At 42.8% G+C, this 14,751-nt stretch overlaps 1 protein-coding gene across 2 annotated transcripts in view; it reads left to right on the top strand.

Annotated features, from left to right (window-relative positions):
* The window catches only part of LOC146984756 (ERC protein 2-like), a 147,142-nt gene that overhangs the window by 9,303 nt on the left and 123,088 nt on the right, over positions 1 to 14,751 (top strand). For both annotated transcript variants that reach the window (XR_015036168.1, XM_085782166.1), the window contains exons 4-10: positions 15 to 666; positions 697 to 797; positions 7,272 to 7,346; positions 8,943 to 8,987; positions 10,237 to 10,392; positions 11,974 to 12,066; positions 13,214 to 13,381. Coding sequence is in view for 1 of the 2 variants with exons in the window: in XM_085782166.1 (XP_085638292.1) it covers positions 15 to 666; positions 697 to 797; positions 7,272 to 7,346; positions 8,943 to 8,987; positions 10,237 to 10,392; positions 11,974 to 12,066; positions 13,214 to 13,381 (1,290 nt within the window). In the remaining variant the exon portion in view is untranslated. The remainder of the gene's footprint in view (positions 1 to 14; positions 667 to 696; positions 798 to 7,271; positions 7,347 to 8,942; positions 8,988 to 10,236; positions 10,393 to 11,973; positions 12,067 to 13,213; positions 13,382 to 14,751) is intronic.

The following is a 14,751-nucleotide window of genomic DNA, read 5'->3' as shown; positions in this document are numbered from 1 at the left end:
TGTCTTTTAAACAGCTACCGTTAACAGTCCAGGAGCTTCAGGAGGAGCTGAGGGCTCACAGAGAGATGAACAGTCGTTTGCAGCAACAGCGGCAGCAGGGGAACTCTAGCTCCTACCGTGAACTCCATATTGACCAGGACCACCGAGGGGGGCTCAGTCCTGGTCACAGCCCCAGACAAAGCCCCAGTAACCTCCATAGTCCTGGACCAAAGAACAGTCCCAGAGCCAGCCCGTCCAACACCTATAGTCCGAGGCAACAGGAAGCTGACATCATCATTCACAGCCCTGGGTATGGTTGTAACACTGCAATAACCATGCAGAGAATCAGTCCAGCCAACACCCTTCAGCCTGGGCCAAGGAACAGCCCCAATCAGACTCTCTATAGTCCCAGCCAAGGTCCGGTGGCACAACCCAGCTCTAGTTCCCTCCGACCCTGCAGCCCCTGCCAGGTGCCTGGGTGTGACGGCTTCTCCTCGCCCCCTGCTGCGGATCACTCAGAGGAGAATTTCTTCCGGCTGCAGTCGGAGCACGAGCGACAAGCTAAGGAGCTGTTCCTGCTGAGGAAGACCATGGAAGAGATGGAGAAGAGGATCGACTCTCAGAAGCAGACGCTGGGGGCCCGGGACGAGAGCATCCAGAGGCTGCTGGAGATGCTTCAGGGCCAAGGTCAAGGTCAGGGTCAAGGTCAGGGACAAGGTCAGGGACAGGGACAGTGGGGTCGGGGACAGCGGACAGGCATCATAACCATGGCAGCGCAGGAGGCCGAAGCACAGCTGGAGAACATGCATGTGAGAGAGGTGGGTTTTGCTTCCTCATATTTTATTCTTCATAGAATGAAAAGTGGTGAAGCATTCACTTCAAAGCATTTTTAACATTGCAGAGGGGTTTTATTTCTTAATATATTTTGATGGTTCACAATTACATGTCTATATTAACAAATCATAGCAATTATAAGTAGTGCAACGTCAAGGTGACACTTAAAATTGAGTAACAAAACAGATATTATTATTATTATTACTATGATGATTTCTCATATTATTACTTGAATGCATATACAGTGTTATCTATTCTGTCATATATTTGTTTTAATTTGCATTCTCAGTGATCAGATTGAAAAATCATATATCGGTGTGTGTATGTGTGCGTGCGCATGTGTGTGTGCACCGGTGAGTGTGTTTTCATTATGTCGAGTGTGGGAGCAGAAAGCAGCTCAGCAGGTCTTATCAATGGGCCAGATTAACATACGGACAGCTCTAAGCCTTTGTACAGCCATGCAGTTTTACAATCTGACTCTGTTTCCATGTGAGTGTGTTTGTGTGTCTGTGTGTGTGTGTGAGTGTGTGTGTTCCTGTGTGTGAACATGCTCATACAGCATTTGCTCATTTGCTATTCTGTACACACCATTTGACATTTAGCATTTATTCAACATTATGAGACATGTAGTGAGCTTGGTGTGCAGTAGAATTAAAATATAATTTAATGAGGCAGACATTTTGATTGTAGCTCTTCAAAAAATCTCAATTGAAATTCAAGAAAAACAACTATTTATTGTGTTAATTTAAGAGCTAATTCCAATTTTCCATTGTTACATTCATACTCTTCAGAAACTCAGTTTTATTGATTGAGAATCAAAGTAGCAGTTCTCCAGTCAGCACTGGTGTAGCACAGGTGTGTCTGTATCCTGTGCCAGGAGGGCAAGCAGTAGGCTGCTCTGTGCTCCTCACTCCTGCCTTGTTTATTTTTAACTCCTAAATCTTCTTAGCCTTTAATTTCTCTACCTCTCTGTCGGTGTGTGTGAGTGTGTGTTTTTTTGTGTGTGTGTGTCTGCACTTGCCTCTGCTACTGTTTGTGTCACAATGTTCTTGTCTCTCTGTCTTTGTGTTTGTTTGTCTGCCTCAGTGCGCTATGCCCTGTCAGAATGATTGCGTGTGTGCGTTTGTGTGTCTGTGGGTATGTGACCATGTGTGCACATCTGGGGCCTGTCGGCTTAGTGCTTCAAGCGAGGACACTCCCTCACTGGCCTGCTGGTGGCTGATGGGATATCCACCCATGCCGAGTGTTTGGTCACTGTGGTGATTTTGCCAGAGGGGAGCGTGGGTGTTTCAGCCCATGCTAATGCCGCCGCCGCCGCTGTGCATGCGTGTACATGTGTGTGTGTGTCTGTGTGTATGTAAAGGACCTAACCATGCTGTGTGTGTGAGAGGTGAGTACCTGTTAACACACACGGTGTGCTGTGCTATTTTTAACTGCTTGACAGCTTAACACGTACTGTGTGTGCAGTGGAGGAGGAGGGGGTGACTAGGTGTGAGAGGTGAGAGGGAGAGTGGGAGAGATGGGAGAAGTGAGTGTTTTTCTAAGGTAGAAAAACAGGCTATGTTTGTCTGAATATTAATGTATGATTAATGAGGGAAAACACTCTGACCGCCCTGATTGAAAAGAGGTGATTGTTGTTCTTTTTTTCCCTCGTTCCCTTCTGGCCTCCTCTCCTCTGAGGTTGAGATGGGGTGATGGAGTCTGCGTGTGTGGATATACATATTTGTGTGTGGGTGTGTGATGGAGAGGCACACACAGACTGCAGACATGTCTGCTTGAATACTTTGATGTGTTTGAGCTGAATTGATTACTGCACAAATTGCAGTTAGTGTAGTAGTTCATTTTTTCCAGAAGAACCGAATTCAGTGTTTACGTATATGATGTAGAGCTATTTGAATTGATATTGCTATTTGTTTTGTAATTGTGTGTTTTTATTTGATTATGATCCGTATTCAACAGTTTGCATGGTCCACACAGAAAAAAGTAAAACATTTTGGTTTATTTTTATAATACTATAATGTTAATGTAAAGCTAGCCTGATGCTCATCGTATTGAGGGTTAGGGAAACATAATAGTTACTGTGGTCGCCAGGATGAATTAGTTTTAAGAAAGTAACAAAAACATACTTTTCATCTATTTTATCCTCATTTGAAACCTTCAAATTCTGGATATTTAGTACAGTACTATAGTTTATTGAAATGGTGAAGTTGTCTGACAGTTGCAGTTTGACGCTTTCATCAGTTTGTGGCTGGTGTAGGATTTGAGTGTTAAAGGCTGTGCTGAAAACAGATTAACAGAAGGATTTCTATTTAACTGTAAGAGGAAACCTACTTCCTATGGAGGCCTCTTGCCATTGTTTATGTGTCGGAGTGGTAATTTAGCCTTACACTTGCACTTGTCATGGTTAGAGAAGGCAAGCCAGTGATGCTATGTGCAGCCATTGCCTCAATTAGGGGGCACTGCTCTTAGTTTTTTTGATTAGCTCCAAAGGAAACCAGCCCAACTGCCTTTCATTACCGCACCCATTACTCTCTTTTAAACGGCCCAGCTTGTTTAGCTTGAGCTGGGATAATAAATGCCTCCATTTTCAGTTCGCCTCGCCTTTTATTTATTCTTTAAACATGGCTGAGGTTTGACATGGGGGGTTTTCTCAGTGTTCTTTGCTCGTTTGAAGAGAAATTATCACCTTAAATTTGTGTTTATATTATCTTTTCTTATGTTGGTAAGGTTGAGGAGACAGGTGTGAAAATGTATGAACATAATGTCCGTTTGCATGACTCAAATCAGAGTACTGAGTAAAGAGGCCACAGAGAACTGAAATCTCTTTTTTTTCTCTCTTTTCCCCTTCCTCTCTCTCTCCGTTGCACCTCTCAGCACTTACAGACCATGGCCAGATGTGGAGTTACTTGAACCAGCTGTCTGTGTTTGTGTGTGTAGGATCTGCTGGGGTGCAGTATGTATGGATATGGTGCTCACTCCATCACTCCTTCACCTGCTGATGTATATTGTCATGAGATGGTGTGTGTGGCGCTGCTCTCTCGCTTGCGTTTCCTTTTTAACTATGTCAGCTGTCAGACTGTCTTAGCTGCACAGACCTGACATAGAAACAGGCACATAGACACATCCATGTCAACTATTGAGTCAACATCTAGTGAAAAAGATGTTGAAGTTCTTTTCAAACACCCTCTTCTCTGTAATGTATAAACGTCTATGATATAGTGGAAAATGTACATTTTTGCAGTACTAGCAATGACCACAGAGTGGCAGTGTTCTATTAGATTTTAACTACTGTGGTGGTTACATGCACGAACTGAGAGCCTAAGTTATGTGTGATGGTGCACACACACACACACACACACATGCACACACATGCTGAGAGGCATAAATCTGGGCCTAATCGACTCTCCCCAGCCGCCAGGTCCCTGTAGACCCAATAATAACAGCCGCACCACTGGTCTGTTCCTGCCCAGCCCTGACCTGCTGCCAATGGCGTGCACGCACACACGCGCACGCTCTCACTGTGAGATTTTTTTTTACTTGGAGAAAGATGGCATATCTACTTTCATACATATCATACTGTGGATTTCATATGGTCCTTAGGGGCTCTGGGCAGTGTTAGGGCCCCTACTGTGTGTGAAGACATCTCACTCAGTATTGGATCTGTGAGACAGCGTATGTAGCATTGCTCTGCTATTAACAACGTAAGGGCAGAGCACTTATAGCCCCCTTGTTTTTCTATAGTATGAGTGGCTTCAGAAGTCTGACTGCTGTTTTTGGCAGGCCCTCTCCGTCTCCCCCCGCAGCCCCTCTCAAACATTGATGAAACTTCAGAAATGTAGCTTTTTAAAACGTTCTAGTGCCAGCATGTTGAGGAGAAGTGGAAGTTCATGTCAGCAAATCCGTCTTTTTTGTAATCTCTCCCCCTTTTAAATTTTTCGCCTCACTTTCTCATGCCACCGGCCTGCTAGCTGCAAAATGCTTATGTCGTCTTCTCTCCTCTTCTTCTCCTTCTGCCCTTCTGCCCTTCTGCATGTGTATGTTCGTCTGTCGATCAACATTTCCCCCCTCACACTTTATTTCTCTTCAAACTGATCTGCTATCTGTTGTGGTAACGTTGTTTGATCCCCGTTGTTGAGGATTTTTTAGGGCTCTAATCCCGATCGCTACTTTGAGCATCTGCTAATGAAACCCCTCTCAATTAACTTTAGAAGATGGCAAACACACAGTATACTGTATATATAGAGACACACACACACACATGCACACACAAACACCCACACACATGCACACCAGTACTCCCTCCCCACCACACCCCGGGCACCACACGCTCTGTTGATCTCCCAGAATGTTTGAGCGGAAAAGTTTATCGGGACAAAATTACTCCCTCAGACCTTCTCCTCACCCTCTCCCTGTTTCTCGGGAAAGCTTTGATTCCCCCTGACTTTCCCTTTGTCTTTTCAAGATGGTCTCTAAAGCCGCTCCATCGGGCTGATAGGCGGACACATTTTCACATTTGTGGCACGCAAACTTGATTCCTTCTCTGCCTTTTCCTCTCACTGATGGAGAAGGGATGGGAATGTGATTGATGAATGTGTGTGTGCGTGGTGTGTGGGTGTGTGAGTATACGTCTGTGTCAAGAATCTCTGCAAGATCCAGTCTACGCATTGGCGTACATGACACCATTGCCTTCAGGCTAGAATTGAACTTTTTGACCATATCCTTCATTCAGGATGCCGGCACTTATTGCTATAGTGTTACGTTTGATCCTATTCATTCCATATGCTTGGTCCTCTGACACATGTTGAGCAGAGGAGACGGTCTTTGATGACTTGCTCTCTAGCATGACTTAATTCCCCCCATTGAGAGACACAACAGTTTCGGGAACTCTGCTGTAACCGCTGGTTGTAAGGAGCTACTACACAACTTTCTCCAGGGGATGGATAAATGATCAGAGGCAGACAAAAGGACAGACAAGCACACCTACACTCAGAGTGACACATTAATACACATATGGTCAGTAGGAGATTAGGATTGTGGCAGCAGTGGGTTATGCCTGTCTGTGGGAGGAATGCTCTGACAGGGGTAATCCCTCCTTATCCACGGCTGACATAGACAAGAGGATAAGGCTCTTGTTTCCTCGCTTTTAAACTCACTGGGAGCAGTGGGGCAAATGGGAACAGTGGGAAATCATGGCAACCTGTTGCCTCTCCCTGTATCCCTGTTCAGGCTTTATGCCTTCTTACCGCCTAAGGAGCTTTCTCAATATGAAAATCCCATCTCCATGTGGTTTCTGTCTGATTTGATGGCTTTTCTCTACCCACTGGACTGTCTGTCATTTTTCCATATTTGGCTTTGATAGTTCAGTTCTTCCTGTAATCCATCTCTGCTTTTGGACCGTGTATCTGTCCTACTGGTGAAAGAGGCAATTTCCCACACTTTTCAATTCCATTTAAATCTGTTCAGAAGTGCTACATAATAACCCGTGTACTTTTTATGTTTTTTTAGAACATAACTCAATTCATTCAGTGCAACATGACTTCTTGGATTTTGGTCTTATTTGAGGAACATGTTCATAGTCATATCTGTGTACAACTCAATACAACAGCCCTGCAGTGGCTCTTCTGTGAAGGTGAAAGTTGTGGCCTAAAGCATTGACAAACCTCTTTGATACTGAAGGAGCATTGCTTGACACCTCTGACGAGCCCCTGAGCAAGGGCCACTCCCTCATTTTCCACAACTGACTGCGTCTAAACCCCCCATTGGTCCAGTGTAGGAGCCCAGTAGCTAGCAGATCAGACGTTGAATACTGCCATAATTGTAAATGTTTGCCACGTTGTATTTCTTATGATGTATTATTATATTACAGATCTGTTACTAGCCTAATGGACTCAGATTTGCCCATTAGCCTAAATAGGTGGATGCTTTTGTCTCAGGCAGCATAGTTGTGGGTCAGAGTTACCATTAATTATTGATTGAAGAAGCTTGGCGCATGTGCTGGCAGAAAGTGTTGCTAAGCAAGAGCCTCGGTATGCCAGAGACATCTGTGAGGGAGACAGAGACAACAAGTGAGGGATAAGAAATAGAAAGATTCAGACTGAAAGAGTTATGAGACAGATTCATAAGACCTATAATAATAATAAACAGAGACGGAAAGACAGATAAAAGAGAAAGCAGGACGAAAAGACACCAGGTGAAGTCTGTAGGACCATCTGAAAGATCATAGGATTTGATTTTTTTCTTGGGTGCAAATCAAGAATTTTTGAGGATGTACAGTTTGGAATAACGGCAATATTGGATAAAAGACAAGAAAAATGTAACAGAAAAGACAGGCAGTGATAGAAACTGCGACAGGTCGGTCCGCTCAGTGCATCTTTTGAAGTGGCTCTGAAGCTCGTGGGTGTTAGAAAGTGCTCAAGATGATGAGCCGCCAGGCTTATTTTTACCGGGTCCCTCCCCAGGAGCTCCATCGTCGCAACCAGCTCCAGGCCGATCCAGCCAAGACCAGGGCTCTGCAGACTGTCATTGATATGAAGGTAGGACTTAACAGGGAGTCTGCAATAAACAAGAGCAGGCAGTGTTTAAGTAATAACATTTTAAATATGAATGTGTACTGCTGCATATCAGTTCTCAAGTTCATATACTTTTTCTTTACTCTTTCTAACGTCTGACGTGTTTGACAGTTTGTCTCCAAAGAAATTCAAGCTCAGCAGGTGTAAAGTGTGGTTGGTGTCTTTTGATAAAAAATGTACCGTAATTCTGATATTGTGATCTTGTTTTTAGCTGTGTTGTTTGCTCCTTCAGCTGCAGTATGTTTTCTGGTTTGGTTTGATCAGCCTCATACCGACAAAATTTTAATTATAGATGAGCGCTGCTGTAATGTGAGCAGTAGCAGAGGATTTGGCTCGGCTGTAAATGCAGACACAAACATTCATGCACAAATAGAAATAGTAAAAGAAACATGAACTTACCGTTGCCTCGTGTCTGTAGGGCGGCCATGCCCAAGTAAAGTCCATTATTGGCCCATGCAGAGTTGAGCACTTATTCAATTTGTTTCAAATGTCACATATGGAAGCTTTCACTCTCATCTCAGCCCTTTGAAGTCGTTAGAGCTGTGAAAAATGCAGTTGACTCCACATATGTCTGCATACACACACTCACACACACACGTTTAGTGTTCATCCAACTAACGCTTGCTCAGAAAGCGGCTCCTTTACAGCAAAACCACAGTTATTTTTCACACATACTTTGTGATTTGTCTGCCTGTTAACAAACTGCACATGTGCACGCCAGGGATGCCCACGGTGCTGTAAATGCATGGGAGAGGCCAAATTAAATATTAAAGCTGCAAGAAGCATTATGCGGGCCCGGGGCCACTTGATGCAACCAACATGCAACCAACATGTAATGTGTTCCCCAAGTGTAAACCAGACCATCCAAAATGTCATGTAAACCAAATGATGATTGTCACTCCTTTACTTCCTGTTTTCATACAAAGTTTTGGGTAGACCGGACAATGTATACTATTATACTACTCCCTGTTTCATTGCGAAACTTTGTAATTTAGTCAGGCTGTTGGATGAAAAGTCAGTAGTTTTCAGTACGTATCTTCTATTGAAATGAAAAAACATGACATGTCCTGTTACTATGGCAATATGACAATAACCTATTGAATATTGCGGCAACTCTATTGGCAATTAAGACGACGTGCACTGGAGTTACGAGTTTCATTTTCATGGTGAATTATCAAAATTCACTGGTGAATGTGGGAATTTGCACAACTTTTTGAGCATGTGTAGATAATTTATCTTAGAGAAAAAGAAAGAGCTGGAATTGCATTAGTTGGTACCCATGCTCTAATGACAGAAAAGGCATAACAAACATTCCCAAAGGGAATATAAAGGGATAAGTGTGTGTGAAAGAGATGGAGTAACTTCGTTTGGCGATGTCAAGATATTTCCTGGAATCAATAGTTTTTCAAATGCTTTATGTGGTGTTGAATTTATTGAATACTAATGCAGCAGTGCGGATTCTGCGTGTTCCTGGTCCTGTCACAGTTTTGTCCCACTGTCTGTGTTGTCTGTGCTGTTGCTGCTTCTGAATGGTGTGTATTTCCCCTTTTGTAATTACAGAACACCAACCCCCCTTTCTGTTTTGATCCTGACGTTATCTGGCAGGTACAGTAATGAGTACTCACCTCTCACGTCCTCTGTCAACTCAGCATGGACTACAGATATACAGTGTTTGTCTTTCCCTCTCTCCCCATTATACATTCTTTGGTTGGGATCCAGCACCATCAAGTACAGTAGCTTATGTTTCAGTGGTTTTGAGGTGCAGCTTTTATTACACATATTCCTATTGTACTGAATGTTGTTTTTGATTTTATCCTTTTTATTTTTGTTGGGTTTGCTTTGTTTCTCTTCCTCTGGGTGTTTTCTCTCTCTGTACCCTGCAGCAAAGACAGATAATAATCACCTAAAGGCAGGGCATGACTTATGATACAACCTGCACCAATGAACAATGACTGAATAGCACAGTCTATGTGTGTATGTGCATATATTTTTGTGGGTGCCTGAATGCCCTTTTGAAAGTCAGTCTAGGTTCATGCATACCCTTTTTGCGTGTCATATGTAAAGTTACTCCTTCCTGTTTGCTTGGTGTGTGTTTGTGTGTTTAGGATGGTAAATTCAGCACCATGTGCTAGGCAGGGCTGATGTCAGAGGATGTAATAGAGGTCAGATGCTTACATGTTGCCTGTGGTTTGTGCTGATGGCATCATACAGTCTGTTTCCATTTATTCAATTACCTTTCTCTTCTCTTCCAAGGTTTAGCATTTAACGTATGTCTGAATCCATGCAGTTAAACAACCTCAGGACCTGTCCATGACAGACTCTTCCATTCCCTCATAGATACTTTTTAGGAAAACATCTTGGCTGCACACTACAGCTCGGCCTGGATATTTCCCCTCTTTTTTCCAGACATACCAAGCAGACATAGGGCTATATATTAATAGGTTATAATCCAGATACAGGATGCTAATCGTTTTTAGCTCTGTATCCTGGGCATGTATTTTTAGTAACTTTTTTTTAAATAATAAAAAATGCCATATACTTTTGCGAACCAGGCATACATTGTATATAGTTATTATTTCCCGACTGTGAGTTAGTTTTGATGCAACTCATACAGTAAATCAGTCAGTCATAATTATAAAGCCTCCTTAAAGTCTGTCTCAACAAATTTATAGACAATTCCCACAGTAAGCAAAGAAAAAAATCAGCCAAATAAAAATATTTTGATAGATATTGATAGATAAAGGTAAAGGTAGATCAGTGCTTAGAGTGACTGTTCACTATTTAACAATTACGTGGAACATATTCATGGCCAGAACTTTCTTGACTCTTTGTCCGCCTACTGTTGCTGGTGCAGGACACCAAAATCTCTTCCCTGGAGAGGAACATCAGAGACTTAGAGGATGAGGTCCAGATGTTAAAGACCAGCGGCCTGCTGCACCCTGACGACAGGCAGGATGAGCTCAAGCAGGTGGAAGTCTACAAGAGCCATTCTAAATTCATGAAGACTAAGGTAGAAAACGTCTCTGCACGTCACCTGAGACAGCTCCTCACTGCATGGCCTGGGTGATGCATGTTTGCCTCATGACATCAATAACAACTGCGTGAGAACCTGTTGCCTACATGTTGCATGTCTCTATTGCACGCTCATGGAGAAGCAAGCATAAGCGTGGAGAAGACCCTATCGGTTTACAACGCACCGTGTCTGTTTACTGTCCTACCATCAGCTGGTGGAGGGACCTTTAGAAAGGCCTGACTAAGATTTCACTAACCAGACTGGATACTGTTTTATTCATTGCGACACACCGGTGTGCCGACACACTCACAAATATGAGCTCATTAACATAATGCAACGGCATGTCATGTCATCAACAACATTTTCCGAGGACCAGAATCTTTCTAAACAAACAACAACAACAAGAAGGAGGCAGTTCACTGAGGAGTCATGTTTATCAAAACACTCATCAGTAATGCAATAATAAAACAGGACCAAAAGCCTGGAAATATTCACAACAAAATAATTGAATAGCTAATCACACTGGTTGGACATATAAGTGCTCTTTTTTTGCCAATATCTACCTTTGCCTCTTTGCACCTCCTCAAGATTTTTTTTTTGATAATAGTGTCATCTGGATTGATAAAGCAAACATTCAACTCTAAAATTAAACAGGATTTTATCCATTTGAAATAGCAAAGAATAAATTAATTTCTTAATACTTTCCTCCTCACATTTTCTATATTCATTAATATTCTGTGGGCTGGATGTGGCCCATGGGGGTCCACTTGAAGTTCATTGTCCAGGAATCATGTTAAAAAATGTAGTTTAAGGTTTCACAGAGTTTGTAACTGTGTGTGCATGACAACTGAAGTCCACCATTAGCTCTCTGTGTGAAAATGTTTTTCTTTTTCTTTTCATTAATGGTGCTCTTTGTAGATCCCAGTTGTCATTGCATCGGGGAAGTTCCTGATGCAATCATAAAAGAGATGTTTTTTATGAATGGGGCCCTGACAGGTGAATGTGAGCTTACAACTACAGAGGAAAGAGCTCTCTCCTCACCCGCACCGAGGCTGGATGATATACATCACAGTGATGGCCTTGGCTCGCTCTCCCATTTCTCATCTTACTGTGTACAGTCACACAGAAACACAGAACCACGCACACAGATATGCACAGGCACACAGATTCATTCTATATCCTTGAAGTGTTTAGGGTCCTGGTCTGTCAGCAGTGGCCGTGACTGGTGTTGAGGTGAGACTGTGATAAGAGAGAAACCAGAGAGGACAGGGATGCTGTCTTCTCTGGTTTCCTCCCTGGGCTTTGATCTCCTCTAACACTATAAAGTGACTTGTGAGAGCAAGGAAATTTGTTCAAGTATGATAAGTGAGCATCAGAGCAGGTGTTTATATTTATCCAGATAATAATTTCTTGCAGAACTCCACCAGATATAAAACTCAGAGGCTTCAGCTGCGTGGTTGAGGAGTGCAGATTTGGCTTGGCTGAGCACACAGCTAGATGGAAAACTGCAAAGTTTTCCCAGCTGGCTGTGTGTCGTAGTTCGCAGCTCGTTGTCTTCTTGTCTTTGTGTCTCTCTAGGAGCAGGCCTTGTCACCATGTGTGTCTTCCATCAGACCAGCCCCCACCTTCCTCCTCCCCACACAGCAGCCTTGGATCACAGAACAAGCAGAAGTACCCCTCTCATTAGTCTCATCATTTTTTTCATTTTGCTTGATTTTTAAAAAAAAATATTCTCCTTATTTTCTCTATAAATCACTATTTTTGGTCCACTTTTTCCAACTTCCTCTGGCTGACTTACTACCATCTCACTGGTCTCACCTCTCCAATCATGTCCTTCTTGGACATCATCTCCCATTCTGTCCTCCTCTCTCCTATTACTTCCTCTGCTCCCTGCTCTGTTTGGATCTTTTCTCTGTCTTTGAGCGCGGGTTGATTGGCCAAGCTCAGCTCCAGTCAGAATTCCCCTCTTATGAGGTGAACCCTGCTCACACACAATTAGACAAATCTCTCTTTGAATCAGCTTTTTTGCATTGTTGGCACCGGTCGACAGATGCCAATCTTCTGCACATAGTTAGTCTCAGCACAGAAATCTCCCTCTGCTAGTGAATTTTGATTTCCTTTGTGTTTCTGTTCTGTCCTGTTCTGTACGACCCTCCTTTAAAACAAACTGTAATCTGTCAGCTATTTGAGTGTTGTAATATTGCTTCCCATAACTTTGCTTGTGTTTTTCACCCTTTGGCTGTTTGACTTGGTGTGTCCACTGGGCAGACAGTAGGCCTGGGACTCCCCTGAGTGAGCACTGATAATGTAGGGCTGGGCAAATAATTCAGAGTGGTAATTCATAGTCTCTCCAAATAAACATATCATGACACAATTGGCATGTTTAGATATCATAGTTTACCATTTCTTGTCTAAATTAATTACAAAAGATTCAGTTTTCCCCACAAAAATTTGAAAGAAGAATAAAAGATACTTATCAGCATATTATTTTTGCCCATTCCTATATTGAATAGCATGTTTAAGACTGTTGCTGTATTAAAAGGAATGCATGCTTTGACAACACTTGTGTTTTGAATGTTCTCTTTACAGAGAACAAAGTGTGCAGGAAAGTCAGATTCAATAAAATACAACAGCAACACACACAAGTGGTGTATTTTTTGCAATGTGTATGTGGTTTCCTTGTGTGTCTGTTTTGCCTGAGAGAAAAGTCATACTTTTTCCTCAGTTTTCGAAGGTTTTTGTTATCTTTAAGTGTATCAGTTGACTTAATGACAACTCAAAGGTTTTCATAACAAACCTGTGTGTATATGATTGCCAGATAGAGCAGCTGAAGCAGGAGCTGAACAGGAAGGAGACAGAGATGCAGGCCCTGCAGACCAAACTGGAAACACTGACCAATCAGAACTCAGACTGCAAGCAACACATCGAGGTGCTAAAGGAATCGCTCAGCGCTAAGGAGCAACGTGCCAGTACACTGCAGACAGAGGTCAGTACACACACACACACACACACACACACACACACACTTGCACATACAAACTCTCCAGATATGCAAACACACACAAATACACCCACACAGATGCAAACACTGTGATGCACGAAGCTCCTCCAGCTTCCTGAAAATCACGTGCAAAGATACACACAGCCTTAGATGGTTGAGGCTGCCTGAAAGTGAAGATGTCTTCAGATTGGTACAATAATAACAGTACCGGGAGCTATAATATGTTATGGCTGTTTTTGTTGTGTCAGCTGTTCGATCAATGATGGCAAGTTTACAGTAATGTTGATCAATGTGCACTGCCCCTGGAATAATAGCTGTTCTGACCATTGCATGCACATACATGCCTGAAATGACAAGAGGTACACACATGCAAGGACCTCCACTGAAATGCACCTGTTGAAAGAGGGCAAGTGCACAAAATCCTATCTTTTTTTCTGCTGTGGTTTCTTTCTCTTTCCGTGGCTTTAAAGGACGCTAAGGTGGGTGGAAAAAATATCTATGCGTGTGGCGGCTTTAGTCCACCAATGGGCTCGGCTTGTATGTGTGGGCGGGTCAGTCAGTTAGAGGGCTGGAGAAAGCTGGCAGCTTTTCCCTCTTCATCTTTGAAGTTTTTTTTACTGTATGACTCTAATGATTTTATCACTGCTGTTAGGAATGGAGGCAGGTTGTATGCTAGGAGTTGGAGGTGTGTATGTGTGTGGGGCGGGGTGGGGGAGCGGAGATCATTTAGCATTTTTCTCCATCACTCTCTAGACTTGGAACTGATACTTTAGATCTCTTTGTGTTCGGCAGTTGAGAGCAGCCTGCTAACTATGTCCACTCATCATTACAGGAAGCAATTTGGGCCAAAATTAGGCCTAATTGTCCATACATGTGCAAGGAATTTTGGCCCTCGCAGTTAACTGAATACATCATACTTAAAGGAATTGGTTTTCAGTGGGTGGTTTTTTTTTATGTGTGTGCATGTTTTGGTTTGTGTGTCCAACTAGAATGAAGTAAAGAAATTTATGTGTGTGTGTGTCCTTTTACCATAGGTGTAATCTTGTGTGCAAGATCAAGAGATATGACACTCACAATCATTTTATGATTTTCTCTCAAGTTAACCTTATCATGTACCCATTGCAATCCAACACAAGAGAGAGATGAAGAGAGATTTGTTTTTTGAAGCATGTGATTCGCCTCCACATTCTCCTCCTCCTCCATCTTTGTTCACACTTTTACCAAGTTATGCTGAGTGCATAAGACTGGTATCAGGGAGAATTTGCTGACATTTATTCGTCAGTTGTAATGCACTGTAACATAGATGGCTAAAGTCTGCTTATACAGTATTACAGCCAATATCAGTTTTAACTATT

This window comes from Trachurus japonicus, chromosome 7 (assembly GCF_045865225.1).
Source record: "Trachurus japonicus isolate A0001 chromosome 7, Traja_1.0".
Classification (NCBI taxonomy): Eukaryota; Metazoa; Chordata; class Actinopteri; order Carangiformes; family Carangidae; genus Trachurus; species Trachurus japonicus.
Note: the sequence above shows the minus strand (reverse complement) of the source record. Positions and strands in the feature narration are given on the sequence as shown.